The sequence below is a fragment of the Danio rerio genome, chromosome 13, assembly GCF_052040795.2.
Source record: "Danio rerio strain M-AB ecotype USA chromosome 13, GRCz13ab, whole genome shotgun sequence".
Taxonomy (NCBI): Eukaryota; Metazoa; Chordata; class Actinopteri; order Cypriniformes; family Danionidae; genus Danio; species Danio rerio.
The window spans coordinates 47472636-47489411 of NC_141033.1; the positions used below are offsets into that span (position 1 = coordinate 47472636).

Below are 16776 nucleotides of genomic sequence, written 5' to 3' on the forward strand. Positions count from 1 at the left end.
TTTAATCTGCACGATGCACATGTCTGCAGAAGAGCGTTTCTGAACGCACAACACATCCAACCTTGAGCCGGATGAGCTACAGCAGCAGAAGATCACGCCGGGTGCCACTTCTGCCAGATAAGAACAGGAAACTGAGGCTACTATTCATACAGGCTCACCAAAATTGGACAATAGAGGATTGGAAAACGTTGCCTGGTCTGATGAGTCTCGATTTCTGCTGTGACATTCAGATAGTAGGGTCAGAATTTGGCGTCAACAACATGAAAGCATAAATCCATCCTGCCTTGTATCAAGATCAGTTGTACAATGAATCATTTACTTGAGACTCACTCTGAACAAATCATTTGGATCAATTTAGTTGTTTTTAATTTGTTTAATTCTGTCTAAATATGTCGACAGACACAGCTCACTCTGGTAAACACAACAAACAGAGAAGGCATTTGACAGAATCTCAATTTCTTGTTGCTATAATTGTATTTTTTATAACATATCGTCACAATATTGTCCCAAACTGCACACAACAAAAAGAAAAAAGGTACAGGTAATAACAAAAAGTTCACTACATTTATGTGCATTACCTTATTGTATATCAATGTTTAGATTAAGCAAATTAAATTAAATTGTAAAAGAACGATCAACCAAAACTTCACAATACGCTTTCACTAGTTTGTATTCATCTTAAATATACACAAATGCAAACTTGATTGTAAATGTTTTTAAATATGCTAATTTATTATGAATCATTGCACACAATTAATAATTAATAAAATAATAAACCATTTAACAGTGAGTTTAATTGCATAAATTCAACAAATGCAGTCTTATTGTAAAGTGTCAATCAACATTAAACAGTCAGATTTTTAATCAAGCTGCTGGACATATGTTCTAGCGCATGATAAACGTAAAAATGTTAGGTGCAGTGGTGAACATGAAAAAGACAATCACAAAATTCTTAACATTTCCGGAAAGCATAAATAACAAATAACTTTGTGGTACTTTGAGGTCACGTAGACCATAACGGTACGTATTTATCATCATAACACAGATATTTTGAATGTTTGAATTAGTAAATTTCCTATTCCCACATGCACTGCTGATTCACTAATATAATTAAAAGACAACTAAATCAAACTAATCTCTACTGCAATCAAACGACAACCTCAAACCATGCAGTTCTGAGTGTCACACAGGTGAGTGGGCTTGACAAACCACCTGTAAAAACATACTCTCCAATACTTTAACTGACACTTGCACCAGGTTTTGCACCCAACACTTTCTTACAATCACTATATATCTAAAATATAAATAGTCAGTGGGGTTGACAAACCATCTGTAGAAATCCAGTTTCTCATCTCTCAGACATTTTAATCAACACTTGCACCATTTTTTGTAGGTTTGCACTCTTGTAAGAAAGAGTCATATATAAAGTGTGCTTGACAAACCACACGTAGAAACAGTACTCAAAAAACACCCCCTCCTCCTAACTCTAGCACTCAATTCTGAACACCGACACTTCCTATTGAGGTAAAGTTGGTTTTACATTGGCATTTATATTCTGACTTTCTCATTAACAATATAACTTCAGAAAAGTATTCTCTGCAAAATCTAAGTAGGGAAATCATATTAGCAGGCAACGACTAAAGTACAACATTTTTCAGTCAATAATGTAGCACTAATGTTGTTTTGAAGTCATACTTAGGGGAGAGCGGGGCTAAAAGTAACGCAGGGTTAAATATAACACATAAGGTATTTGCTAAGGGTTAACCGTGGCATGCTTCAGAGGTTTTCACCACAGTGTCAGCAGATGTCTTCCTGAGAATTATTGAAAAATTTTGGTAAAATGTAGATGAGAAACACAGGAGAAACCATTTTTGCAGCATAAAATAATTTATTATAGTCAATATTTTTTTATTTAAAAGAAAAAATCTGTGAAAGTATGAATATGAAATCCTATATTGTTGTGATTACCGTCTTCTAGACTAAAAGATGAAACCATTTTGAAATATGCAAAAAAAATAATAATAAAAAAAACAGACTGCTAGCCGTGTTTTGAGAAAAAAAAAAAAACACGACAGCGGGGTTAGTTGTAACAGGGTGCTACATTTAAGCCACTTTTTTTTTTTGAGTGTAATGTTAAGAACTTTTTAAATAAAAACTGTTTTTAAATAGATTTCTTTTTTATTGCTAATACTACAAATAAATGCATTGTATAATAATGGATGATAATCAATATAAATCCAAGTGTGTTTATCAAATAAATGAATAAACATGGGGGCGAATTAGCTACTGCTGTTGCCTCACAGCAAGAAGGTTGCTGGGTCGATCTTCGGCTCAGTTGGCGTTTCTGTGTGAAGTTTGCATGTTCTCCCTGCATTCGCGTGTCGTGGGTTTCCTCCGGGTGCTCCGGTTTCCCCTACAGTCCAAAGACATTTGGTACAGGTGAATTGGGTAGGCTAAATTGTCCGGCGTTTGTTGACTAACAATAATCAAATGCCGAGCGTGACGCATGCTTTCTGTTTATACTAGAATGCGCATGCCCAGAGTGCGTGAATGGTCACGTGATATACGTTTTTGGTGGCGTAGTGTGGACGGAGAAATGTTCAGAAACGCTGGGTGAAACGCTAGTGTGGACGCGGATCGTTTTTGATCTAAAACGCCGTTTTAAAACTAAAACGCACTAGTGTAAACGGGGCCTAAGTGTGCATGTTTGTGGATGTTTCCCAGGGATGGGTTGCGCTGGAAGGACATCCGCTGCGTAAAAATGTGCTGGACAAGTTGGCGGTTCATTCCGCTGTGGCGACCCCGGATTAATTAAGGGACTAAGCCAACAAGAAAATGAATGAATAAGAAAAACATACTGTGCTATGTAGAATAAAAAATAACTTGAGCTAAGTACTGAGGAAATAAAGCGACTGTTTAATGTTAAACTAAATTTAAATTAACTGTGTGTAATCTGCAGTTTAAAGCATGTATTACAACTAACTCTCTGTCTGTCACAACTTTCTGTGCTCATTTGTAGAAGAGGCTTGTGTTTTGTTGGTAAAAAAAAACTAATGGTTTGTCTAACCTCTACACTTTGCTTATTATTTGACGAAAACCAAAAAGTGTTATTATGTGCCCTGCTCTCCCATACATATTTGGTAAACATTATACAGAAATGGTCACTGGTCAAAAAGTGCGAATACAAAACCAACTTTACCTCAATACAGTTTCTTGTGTATAAATAGCACTTCTCATGAGTATTGCCTTTTGTTTTATCGCGGAATGCCTCCTCAACTGTAAATAGCTTCTGCTAAATGACAATGTAAACAAATGCATTTCAACGTGGTCAATAAGAAACTCGTGACATGCATTATCGCTTATTATATTAGCTTTTGGCTGAGTGTCGTTTAACATGCATGTCAAAGCTGTATTTATAGGGGAAAGTCTTTCCACAGTGTGGACAGGAGTAAGGTCTCTCTCCTGTGTGAATCCGCATGTGCTTCTCCATCGTCGTGCGCCGTGAAAACCCATTTCCACACACAGGGCAGCTGATCTGCTTCCCAGAATGGCAGTCCTTGTGGTGTCTGTTCAGATTGGTTTGACTGAAGAAGGTTTTGTCGCAGTGAGAGCAGGCGAACGGCCTTTCTCCTCTGTGTTTGTATAAATGACTCTGCAGAGAGGTTGAACAGTGGAACTTCTTCCCACACTGATCACAGGGGTAGTTCTTCGCGTCTTTTCGTTTCTCGCCCGTGTGGATGAACCTGTGAACTTTAAGCCATGCTTTACAGCGAAACCCGGTCCCACAGAGCTCACAGACGAACGGCGTCTCTCCGGTGTGTATGCGCATGTGACTCGCCATATGTGTTTTTCGGCTGAACTCTTTGCCACACAGTTTACAGGTTAACTTTTTAACAGGAGTCTTCGACGGACCTTCCCGTTCCGCAGTAGGCTCTTGCTTTTTAACAGCATGCTTCATGATTAATGTCGATTCAGTTAGGACACCAAACGGCAACCTTAAAATGACGAACTAAATTGGAGAAGCAAAACAATCCGGTTTATTCCAACAGAGTCCAACTAACTGGTAAAAGTCACCGCCCCGGACACTTGAAGCTATGGTCTGGTCTTTCCTGCAGGGTTGCCAGATTTTCGAAAACTCCAAAACAAAACTACCCTTATCATAGCACAAATCAAAATATTCCACTACTCCTATATTTTGTATAAATAAATCCTTATTGGTATGACAAACGTGTCGCCAAAGCATTTATAAAGTTTACATTAAAAATAACATACGTATATGACATACAGTAAATAGTAGTAGCATAAAAGGCTATGGTGCGGTCTCTGCAGGGTTGCTAGATTTTCACAAAAAACAATATCAATGCAGTCAGGAGGACACCAAGAGAAACGGCAACCTTGAAATGACGAACTTGAGAAGCAAAACAGTCCGGTTTATTCCAACAGAGGCAACTAACTGGTAAAAGTCACCACCCCCGATTCTTGAAGCTATGGTCTGGTCTTTCCTGAAGGGTTGCCAGATTTTCGCAACAAAACTAGCCTGATAATATCACAAATCAAAATATTTCACTAACGTTACCCATCCGTCAACCACATATTTTATTGAACAAATTGCAATATATATATATATATATATATATATATATATATATATATATATATACACACATATATATATATATATATATACATATATATATATATATATATATATATATATATACATATATATATATATATATATATATATATATATATATATACATATATATATATATATATATATATATATACACACACATATATATATATATATATATATATATATATATATATATATATATATATATATATATATATTATATATATATATAACAAAGTAAATAGTAAAATATGAGTAGTTTCTCTTAAATTCAATTAATTTTATTGACATGACATACATGGGAGAGGCTGTGGTCACGTCTTTCCTGAAGGGATGCCAGATTTTCGCAACAAAACTAGCCTGATAATATCACAAATCAAAAATATTCCACTACCCATCCGTCAAATACATATTTTATTGAACAAATTGCTATATATATGACAAAGTAAACAGTAAATATGATTAGTTTCTCTTAAATTCAATTAATTTTATTGACATGACATACATGGGAGAGGCTGTGGTCTTTCCTGAAGGGTTGCCAGATTTTCGCAACAAAACTAGCCTGATAATATCACAAATCAAAATATACCACTAGCCTACGTCTTATTTATCAAATACATATTTTGCATAATAAATGACTTCATTGACATGATGGCATGTGATGCCACTGTGACCAAAACAATGCTGAATATAGCATTTCAGTAAACTGACTTGCAAGTAAAAAATAGTGGGAAAAAGATCTCTTAAACAAAGTATAACTTTGTATAAAATATAATTTTGCATATAAAAGTGTTAGTACAGGTTGTAATAGAACGTAATCACACTCAAAACAACTGGGAAAAAAACTGTGATAAAAGGAAACCATGTGCACTCACAATCATTACTAAAAATATATATATAAAGAACAAAGATTAATAAAAAGGGTGCGGCTCAAAAGCAATAAACTTTCCAGTAACACTGACAAATCTTGGAGCAATGGAAACAATCAAGAAAACAAGTCTGCAGTTTTCAAAATGCATCTATATAATGAATGGATTCTGAACTTAGTATTTAACAGTAGAAGGAGCTCTAGGCTAGTTTTTAACAGCAGACGACACTCAGGGCTAATTTTCAACACATCAGATGGCGCTGTAGGCTAGTTTTTGACAGCAGATGTCGCTCTGAGTTATTTTCATTTACAGCAAATGGCACTCTAGACTTGTTTTTAACAGGAAATGGTGCTCTAGGCTAGCTTTTAACAGCAGATGTTGCTCTAGGCTAGTTTTTAACAGGAGAGGGTGCTCTAGGCTAGTTTTTAACAGCAGACGTCGCTCTAGGCTAGCTTTTAACAGGAGAGGGTGCTCTAGGCTAGTTTTTAACAGCAGACGTCGCTCTTGGCTAGCTTTTTTGACAGCAGCTGGCGCTCTAGGATAGTTTTTAACAGGAGATTGCACTCTAGGCTAGTTTGTAACAGCAGATGTAGCTCTAGGCTAGTTTTCCTTACAGCAAATGGTGCACTAGGCTAGTTTTTAACAGGAGATGGAGCTCTAGGTTAGTTTTAACAGCAGACATCAATCTAGGCTAGTTTTTAACAGCAGACGTCGCTCTTGGCTAGCTTTTTTGACAGCAGCTGGCGCTCTAGGATAGTTTTTAACAGGAGATTGCACTCTAGGCTAGTTTGTAACAGCAGATGTAGCTCTAGGCTAGTTTTCCTTACAGCAAATGGTGCTCTAGGCTAGTTTCTAACAGGAGATTGTGCTCTAGGCTAGTTTTTAACAGCAGACATCAATCTAGGCTAGTTTTTAACAGCAGATGTAGCTCTAGGCTAGTTTTCCTTACAGCAAATGGTGCTCTAGGCTAGTTTTTAACAGGAGATGGTGCTCTAGGTTAGTTTTAATAGCAGACGTCGCTCTAGGCTAGTTTTCTTGACAGCAGATGGTTCTCTAGGCTAGTTTTTAACAGGAGATGGCCCGTTAGGCTAGTTTTTGACAGCAGATGTTGCTCTGGGCTAAATTTCTATACAGCATATGGCACTCTAGGATAGCTTTTTTCCAGCAGATGGTGCTGTATGCTTTACAAACAGCCATACTCTTCTTGCATCCAATTCCTAACAAACACCACTTGAACCAAAAGTGATCATCACCAAATTTCAGAAAGGGAATGACAAGAGTGTTCACAGTGAGCTGTGTTTACATTAAACTTGTGACAGTAAAAGCCATCTTATCTGACTCGCCAAACTAACAAGTGCTCCTCCTGATCAGCATTTGAGTTTACATTTAGGACATTTACATTTTTTAAAGTTCCATCTGCTATTTAAAACCAACCTAGAGCGCATCTGCTGTTAAAAAAACTAGCTTAGAGTGCCATTTGCTCTTTAAAAACATGTGCTGTGTCCCAATTACGCCCTAAAAAATTGTGTACTTTTTTGTAAAGGTAAAGTATATACTTTTGAGTGTGTAACAGAAGAGTATGCAAACTTTGGGACATGCTACTTCCCTGTTAACAGATCATTACGTTGCTTAGTTATGTCCCTTGTCAATCATCTTGACACATCATCCACACTTCTTTCATATTTAATGACCTACCTTATTGGAGAAGCAGCGGCAGGATAATCTGCCATTCACAAGTCTTTCATGCAGAAAATCTCCCCAGTTCTTTGGGTAACTATGCATTCAGAAGTTAGTGTCCAAACACATCTTTATATAAGTTCAACATGAAATACAACACAGGAAACAAGGTTTAAATATGTTCCAGTTGGATAGATATTGATTAACAGTCATTCAAAGAACTTTACCGAAGCCTCTCTACTTGACGATTGGTCTCGTGTGTCACCAAGTTTGTGGTTTGTTTACACTTTTTACCCTAGTTTGTAGTTCTAATCAAATTCACATCCAATGTGCAATGTGTTGTGGGCAATATTAGCAGTTAAAGTATGGACGCTTCTACATTTCCAATTTTTACATCCGGGAAATTTTGGCATACTCTTCAACATACTATGGTTTGGGACATACTAATTCTACTTTTGAACACTATTTAGGATAGATAGTATGCAAATTGGGACACAGCACTAGACTAGAGCACCATCCACTGTTAAAAACTACCCTAGATCTCCATCTACTGTAAAGACACTTAGCCTAGAGTTCCATCTGCTGTTTTAAAACTAGCCTAGAGTATCATCTGCTGTTAAAACTAGCATAGAGTGCCATCTGCTGTTAAAGAAACTAGCCTAGAGTGCCATCTGCTGTTTAAAAACAAGCCTAGGGCATCATCTGCTGTTTAAAAACTAGCCTAGAACACCATCTGCTGTTAAAAACTAGCCTAGAGCGCCATCCGCTGTTTAAAACTAGCCTAGAGCGCCATCTGCTGTTTAAAACTAGCCTAGAATGCCATCTGCTGTTTAAAACTAGCCTAGAGCGCCATCTGCTGTTTAAAACGAGCCTAGAATGCCATCTGCTGTTTAAAACTACCCTAGAGTGCCATCTGCTTTTGAAAAACTAGCCCAGAGCATTATTTACTGTTTAGAAATTAGCCTAGAGTGCCATTCGACGTAAAGCACTAGCCTAGAGTAGTGTACACTGTTAAAAACTAGCCTAGAGCTCCATCTGCTGTTAAAAACTAGCCTAGAGCGCCATCTGCTGTTTAAAACTAGCCTAGAGCGCCATCTGCTGTTTAAAACAAGCCTAGAATGCCATCTGCTGTTTAAAACTACCCTAGAGTGCCATCTGCTCTTGAAAAACTAGCCCAGAGCATTATTTACTGTTTAGAAATTAGCCTAGAGTGCCATCCGCCGTAAAGCACTAGCCTAGAGTAGTGTACACGGTTAAAAACTAGCCTGGAGCTCCATCTGCTGTTAAAAACTAGCCTAGAGTGCCATCTGCTGCTTAAAAACTAGCCTAGAGCACCATCTGCTGTTTAAAAACTAGCCTAGAGCGCCATCTGCTGTTACAACAAGCCTAGAGTGCCATCTGCTGTTAATAAACTAGCTTAGAGCGCCATCTGCTGTTTTAAAACAAGCCTAGTGCACCATCTGCTGTTTCAACACTAGCCTAGAGCGCCATCTGCTGTTTTAAAACTAGCCTAGAACAACATATGCAGTTGAAATACTAGCCTAGAGCACCATCTGCAGTTTAAAAAGTAGCCTAGAGCATCACCTGCTGTTAAAACTAGCCTAGAGCACCATCTGCTGTTAAAACAAGCCTAGAGCATTATCTGCGGTTAAAACTAGCCTAAAGCGCTACCTGCTGTTTATAAACTAGCTTAGAGTGCCATCTGCTGTTAAAAACTAGCATAGAGCACCATCTGCTGTTAAAACTAGCCTAGAGCTCCATCTGCTGTTTATAAACTAGCTTAGAGTGCCATCTGCTGTTAAAAACTAGCCTAGAGCATCATCTGCTGTTTTAAAACTAGCCTAGAACAACATATGCAGTTGAAATACTAGCATAGAGCACCATCTGCAGTTTAAAAAGTAGCCTAGAGCATCATCTGCTGTTAAAACTAGCCTAGAGCACCATCTGCTGTTAAAACTAGCCTAGAGCATCATCTGCTGTTAAAACTAGCCTAAAGCGCCACCTGCTGTTTATAAACTAGCTTAGAGCGCCATCTGCTGTTAAAAAACTAGCCTAGAGCATCATCTGCTGTTAAAACTAGCCTAGAGCGCCATCTGCTGTTTATAAACTAGCTTAGAGTGCCATCTGCTGTTAAAAACTAGCATAGAGCGCCATCTGTTGCTAAAAAAAGTTTACAATTGTTTCAAGAGAGAATATAGATGCATTTTGAAACCGTTTAGATTTTTCGGCACAACTCTAATGAACGCTCAACCTTTGGCCGAGTGCGTTTTAAGATGCATTTTCAAGGTGTATTTTAAAGGGAAAGTCTTTCCACATTCAGGACAGGAGTAAGGTCTCTCTCCTGTGTGAAGCCGCATGTGTTTCTCCAGCGAATAAAGGCGTGAGAATCCACTCTCGCACACAGGGCAGCTGAACGGTTTGCCGTCTGAATGAGCATCGACCTGGTGGCGTTTCAGATTGGTTTGACTGAAGAAGGTTTTGTCACACAGAACGCAGGCGAACGGCCTCTCGCCTTTGTGTTGATATAAGTGACTCTGGAGAGCGGTGGAACCAACAAACTTCTTCCCGCACTGATCACAGCTAAATTTCTTTACAAGCTTGCGTTTGACGCCCATGTGGATGCTACTGTGCAGTTTAAGCCAGTCTTTCCGCCTGAAGGCTCTTCCACAGAGTTCACAGACGTACGGCGCTTCTCCTGTGTGTATTCGCATGTGCGTCCCTAGGTTTGAGCTGTGGCGATACTCAATGCCACACAGTTTACACACGTACTTTTTACCAGGAGTTTTTCTGCTTCGTTTTTTCCGTTTGCCAGATTTGGAGACGGATGCTTCCGGTTCAGTGTCTGAAGAACTTTGATCTGATTCTTGAATAGTTTTAACTTCATATTTCAGTCGCTGGCAAAAGAGTGCAGCTGATCCTTCAATTTTACTCAGAACCAAAGTTTCCACATCATTATTAGTGGATTCAGACTCCTGAAAGGACTCTTCGTTTTTGATCACAGGCTTCATATTGATGCAGTCCGGACTCCAAGCCAACATCTAGTGAAACAGACTGAAATGAGAGGTAAACATTCTTCAGCTCATTAAACCCAAATTTTGCATTTATTAATAATACAGAAAGTTTTTGATATAGCTCTTTGTTTAATTGTGAATTCTCCTACACAACAAGTATTAGCAATTCCATGCGAATGTCAACCTTGCCATGAAAAAAAATTAAATTTAAACCAAAATAATGAAACCCTTTCCAGGTTTTTTGTGCAAGTATTTTACAGTACTTTTGAAATACTCAAAAATATCTCTATCAGTGTTTTCAAACTACTATATTTGATTTATCAAAATCACACAAAGTGACAATTTCACATCTGTGACTTCCAAAACGGAGAAATGTCACATCCATAACCAAGATGAATGCAAAAATGTTAAACAAAATAAAATCAATGACTTAAAATCAATGAGCCGTCTCTTATCATTTTGATTAGCATTGTTTCTTTTGGGTTGTGCAGTTTAATTAACTGAATTTCTACAAAGTATTTTGTATACTGTAAACTGCAGACTTTTTTGTCACATCCATAATGCATGTTTATTTTCCTCATTTTAAATGCAAAACTGTTTACAGATTGATATTTTTCAGATCACATAATTCTGTGATGATTAGTAGTTTTGTCAAATATAAACAGATGTTTCGATATAATGTTAACATATGAAGAGTTCAGAATCAGATGCAAAACCCCCTAAATCCATCAGACCTCTTTTCTTGTAAATGAGCATTTTCTATCAGGCTCCTCTGATTAGGTTCAAACGTTTCATTTTATAGATAATGAAAAGGTTATTAGCTGGTAAATAAAATACTTTTTTTTTCAAAAATGTCACTTTAGAAAATTCTTTGTTTTTTAACAAGGTAAATTTTATTTTGCGCCAAAACCAGCCTTCTGGTTCTAAAAACTTCTAAATCAACCTATTGAGACTCGACAGTGTAATTAGCTGAAAATCACTAAAGATGCAATTAGAAATTATTTTACCAAAAATAAAACACATTACGGCTCAATAGCCTAGTGGTTAGCGCACCGACATACGGTGCAATAGCACGTCAGGGCGTCGCAAGTTCGAATCAACATTTCCCTACCTTCTCTCTCTCTCTCTCTCTCTCTCTCTCTCTCTCTCCCACTTCGCTTCCTGTCTCAATACTGTCCTATCTAATAATAAAAGCAAAAAGGCCAAAAATAAATCTTAAAAAAAATAAATAAATAAATAAAACACATTACACAAACCACCTAAAATTAAAAACACATAAATCTGTCAAGTAAGTTAGGGTTCACTTCGCTGTGGTAAACCAGGGAAAAAGCAGAAGGAAAATGAATGGAATCAAGTAAGTGCATTAATCAATAACACTAAAGCTGACATAATTAAATCTTAACAATCTGTTTTTATTTCTAATATTTGTGATTTAGATTTAATGCAAGTAGAACAATGTAAACATTGTAAGCTAAGCTTGGTAGATTCAAATAATGTAGTGTAAAACGTTGTGAAACATCAATTATCTGTGCTTTGTCCATTAATATAAAAAGCTTATCAGATCTAAAGGTATTACGAAGTATTATAAATAATGTATAGTTTTATACATTATATTAGTCCTTTAAAAAAATAGCTTACATTAGCAAATAAAACAAGGCCTACTGGGCAGAAAGGGGATGCCTCTCAGACAATTTTCAAGAAGTCATTCATTCATTTTCAACATACTCAAGGTCATACTCATACTCTTGGTTTCCTTTTCAGCTCGTTTATCCTCAGCATCCACATGGATAAAAGAACGGCATCTTAACTTTGTCTTTTGTGAAACGGAGTTGCTGTTTAATGTATAGTAAATCGTACTCATGCATGTTACATTTTCGACTGTACATTGTGTTTCCTTTTTCTTATAATAATGCATAAGTTTTGAGGTAAGGGACGTTTTCATTTGACATTCACTGACAGTCAGACAGGCTCATCCAATTCATCAAACTCAGTCTTTTAAAATCGAAAGCTGAATAAAGCAGTCTCCTCATAAAAGCTGGCATATCACCGTGCTACTACAATGAAGACATATGACTCGATTTGCGCCTTCTGATTGGTTCTCGGGATATATCGGCTTGCTGTAAAGTGGTGTTTAGAGGCTTTTGCCAACAAACTGCTATTTCTGAATGGGTTGACTCTGCAGTTTAGATAATTTGAAGCAAATCTATTGGTTGATGGTGTACTACATGCCTAAAGCATTCACTCAATGTCATTATCTCATTTTCGGCGGAAGTGGCGTTTAGCGGCTTTTGTCTGAACACTTCATATACTTTCCCTCTGAACTCGTGCTTTGAATTTTTACTTAAAATGTCACATCCATAACGCGGGAATTGCTCACGTCTACTAAAAATGTTTCATTTTTAAAAGCTAAATAGCTAAAATTGTTGGTTGTTTTAGAAAAAACACTGGCTAGTCTAGTGTAAAGCATTGCTTAATATAGCAACAAAATTCTATTCTACATTAATTAATAATAAAGAAAGCTCTTGAGATACTTGCACCACATTTAAAATTCAACAGATAAATGAGCTGTTCAACAATAAAAGGAATTGAGTGTACCCTATTAGTGAACACAAACAGAAGTTATTAGGCATCAGTGCTTTAACAACTTAAAAACAGGAAAGAGTCAACAGATGGAACTCATTGGACCAATGAAGAGACTAATTTCATAATACGAACGAATATATAAATATTGTTTATACAGGAAATTAAAACAGCTGACACTGGGCCAGATGTGTTTTCAAAAGGTACACATTTGGCCTCTAAATTGCGTATATTACAATCACAAATAAGAAAATTAAAAATGTTTTGTCCTTGTGTTCTCTATAGGGGAGTATTTCAATTAAAGATCACATAATAAAATAATAAACAACATTAATATTAAAATGACACACATTTGGTTCAGATGCAAGACAAAAAAAGTAATAATAGTAATAATAATGAAGATGATGATTAGGTAGGGCGAGGCAGTAGGTAGTGCTGTCGCCTCCCAGCAAGAAGGTCGCTGGGTCGATCCTCGGCTCAGTTAGCGTTTCTGTGTGGAGTTTGCATGTTCTCCCCGCGTTCTCGTGGGTTTCCTCCGGGTGTCCAAAGACATGCGGTACAGATGAATTGGGTAGGCTAAATTGTCCATAGTGTTTGAGTGTGTATGTGAATGTGTGTGTGGATGTTTCCCAGAGATGGGTTGCGGCTGGAAGGGCATCCACATTACAAGCTACTGGTCAGTGCGTGATTCAAGAAATATCTGAAAAACAAATCTCTTATAAACCAACATCCAACATGCTGTAGTGCTGAACAGTGCAGCGGCTTTACTTTATATCCAAAGAAAAGAAAGATATCCAAAGATGTTTTTTTTCAAGTGGAAAAGAAATCTGTTTTTGAAACTATTAAAGACAGCAGAAGTCATTGACTTATTTGAATTAATTAGGTCAACATCTTACTGCTTTCAAAATATTTTAAATAATAAAAATATATTTATCATGTTCAATGGGGTTGTTTTTTTTACCCAGACTTTTTAAAATAACTTATTTTAGAGCAGTGATCACAATACTGTGACATCCCGAAACTGATATTTTTGCCCAAGGTTATCATACCATCAGAAGCTTATACCGGCCCATGCCTAATTGCCAGTGTCACTCAATCTAGTAGCAAGCAGCAGCAAAGTACAATTTCCGAGTTGTTTGCTAATATAAGTTAAAAACTTTTCAGTTCCTTTTTAACTAACACTCACTGTAGTAAGAAGCTACAATACAGATTAATGAGCTGAAGCTTGACAACAAAATTAAATTGGAAATCAAATCGAAATCGCAATAGCTGTACAAAAAAAATGCAATTAGATGTTTTTCCAAATCGCACAGCCCTAACGGTGGATGTGTTTTTTTTAGGAGATTTGTTTTTCAGTTGTTTCCTGAATCATAGATTGAGTTGTAACTTGTGATGTGGAGGGTCCTTTTCTATTGCTTACAAATACCTTAGGAACGGTATAACAGAACATTTTTGCGGTTTTTAAAACCTTAAAATCAGTTATCGTCCCATGCCTAATGAGACAGAGAGAGTTTTAATTTTATTGCCATTTCATCTTCTATGGCTATGTCATGGCAAAAAAAAAAAAAAAAACAGATCAAGTTTACCACATTTTATAAATACTACTTTTCTATAATTATAAAAATATTCTTACAATTAAAAGTAATCAACAGTGATAAATAATATACAAGGTAAAATACATAAATAAAAATAATAATAATATATGATAAAAAATCTAAAACAGTTTTTTAAGGTTTGCCATGTCTAATGATGACAAATAAAAATTTAATTTTAATGTCACATCTTAATTATGCTCAACGTGTGGAATTTAACGCAACGATTTAGAAACACATGGTGAAAGCAATAACTAGAAATAGACATAAAGAATCATAAAATGTATTAATAATTTATATTTTATTTTTCATAATTACACGGCACACAAAGACAAACAATAACAAAGCAAATAAAAAATGTAAATAATAATAGTAGATGAAAACTAAAGTTTACATAATTATATACAAATAAAAAAACATTTTACTTCTATAAACATATATCTAATAAAACTCCCTGTTTAATTCAGTTAGTGGCCACTGCAGTATTTACACTAACGTTAAAGATACAATCACATTGCTTTGTAATGATTATATGCTGGGTCAGTTTCTTCTCGTTTTAAGTAAGCAAATAAGTAACTTAATGAATAAACAAAAACACAATTCATTCATCAGTACAGAAACTGCAGTTATCGCGTGAAACTTTTCCTCACACCTCCACACACGACAATGTTTTTGTCGTATTTGTTCGTCGTTTGTCAACTCACAGCGCGAGGACACATTACTAAAACACGGTGTATATGTGTGCTGTAACAATAAAGCACTTACTTGTACACAAGCGACATTTATCTTTCTTCCAGAGAAAAATCCAATCTGGTCCGTTTACAACTTTCTCATGCATGTTTCTTCTTCTTCTTCGCTTCACAGTAGATCATGGTGACCACTGAAACAGCGCCCTCCGGCCATTAAGAGGAACTACACATTCACAGCCACAGCAGTTTGTCACTGAACGACACTGAATACGGTTTTGCATAAATGTAAGTGCTAGGTTTAAGACTTGAGCGTACATGTCAGGGGTAGAGGATTTTTCTTTTCAGCAAATTGCCATTTTTTTTTGTTTTTAATTATCAAATGCATTTTTAAAGAGCCACTGGGGGTGTGGGTATATAACAAAACATTTATTTATTTATTTATTTATTTATTTATTTATTTATTTATAAACATAATGTTTATATGTGCTCAACTCCAACAATATCTCCAATGATTACTTAGGCATCAACCACACAAAAGACAGAAATAACAGGAGGATATTTCTGTGGTCAGAATTATTTAAATTGAAATTCAGCAAACACACACACACACAAACACACACACACACACACACACACACACACACACACACACACACACACACACACACACACACACACAAAGAGTACTTGTCTACTTCAAGAATATCTTGCTCTCCAGCAGACATCTTATCAGAATGGTACAATAAACATCCTTCCACTGGTAGCTAACGAAGCATAGAAATGCTCCTTCATACAACAGAAATAGAGAAATAAAATGTTAAATAATTTAGTCTTTGGCCGTACTCACACTAGGTACAGTTGCCTCGAACCGGGCCAAAGCACGCTTGTCCCCCCTCCCGTCTCCCCCGACGGCCCGCGCTCACACCATATCGGGCCTCGGCACGCTTACGTCATCGCTGCTGCGCTGTTCAGAAGCGCTCTCTATGGCAAGCCTTTTTAGCATTTAAATCTTTGCTCTGACTCCATAAATATATTTAGAGATATCTCTAATTATATTTTGACTAGTCATAATTATAATTCGACTAGTCAGAATAACAATTAGAGATATCTGCAACTGCAATTGTACTAGTACGAAATCAGATTGGAGATATCTGCAAATATATTATGACAAGTCATATTCCTCTATTGACTTCCATTGAAAAATATTTGCAGATATCTCTAAATAAGTTTTGACTAGTCACAATTGTAATTAGAGATATCTCTAACTGAGTTTTTACTAGTCATACATTTGGAGATGTCTTTAATTCGTCATATTTAGAGATATTTACAAATATATTTGAAATTTACTAATAGTCGAATTACAGTTGTAGATATCTTGAATTTGATTTTTGACGAGTCAAAACTCAGAGATATCTGCAAATATTTTTCAATGGAAGTCAATGGAGGAATATGACTAGTCATAATATATTTGCAGATATCTCCAATCTGATTTCGTACTAGTACAATTGTAATTGCAGATATCTCTAATTGTCATTCTGACTAGTCGAATTATAATTATGACTTGTCAAAATATATAATTATATCTCTAAATATATTTATGGATAGTCAGAACAAGGTTTAAATGTTAAAACGGCTTGCCATACGCTCTCACTCAGCAGCACAGTGGAAATTTCTCTAGTTATATCCTTTCAGTCGTTTGTTATGCAGTGACATGCAGTC

The 16776-nt window shown here is 36.3% G+C and overlaps 1 protein-coding gene and 1 long non-coding RNA gene across 3 annotated transcripts; both read right to left on the reverse strand.

Annotated features, from left to right (window-relative positions):
* Positions 1-711: 711 nt before the first annotated feature.
* Positions 712-15214, reverse strand: si:dkeyp-2e4.8. Its single transcript, XM_087279932.1, has 3 exons — positions 15134-15214; positions 9435-13476; positions 712-4009 (listed from the first exon to the last, which is right to left on the reverse strand). The coding sequence occupies exons 2-3, from the start codon at positions 10221-10223 to the stop codon at positions 3368-3370; spliced, it is 1431 nt and encodes a 476-aa protein (XP_087136058.1). The 5' UTR covers positions 10224-13476; positions 15134-15214; the 3' UTR covers positions 712-3367.
* Positions 5037-7918, reverse strand: LOC147834302 (uncharacterized). 2 transcript variants are annotated; one of them, XR_015506373.1, is made up of 2 exons: positions 6286-7918; positions 5037-5707 (listed from the first exon to the last, which is right to left on the reverse strand). It is a non-coding gene; the product is annotated as an uncharacterized LOC147834302 (long non-coding RNA). The 2 variants fall into 2 exon arrangements; XR_015506374.1 differs by having other exon boundaries at positions 6165-6383.
* Positions 15215-16776: the final 1562 nt, after the last annotated feature.

Bases quoted from the DNA above. Each gene is read 5' to 3' on its own strand.
- si:dkeyp-2e4.8 (XM_087279932.1), bottom strand. From the start codon at position 10,223: ATGTTGGCTTGGAGTCCGGACTGCATCAATATGAAGCCTGTGATCAAA. The intron at 4,010-9,434 runs TGAGCGTTCATT...TCTCCAATTTAG, and splicing joins AAACGCACTCGGCCAAAGGT to TTCGTCATTTTAAGGTTGCC.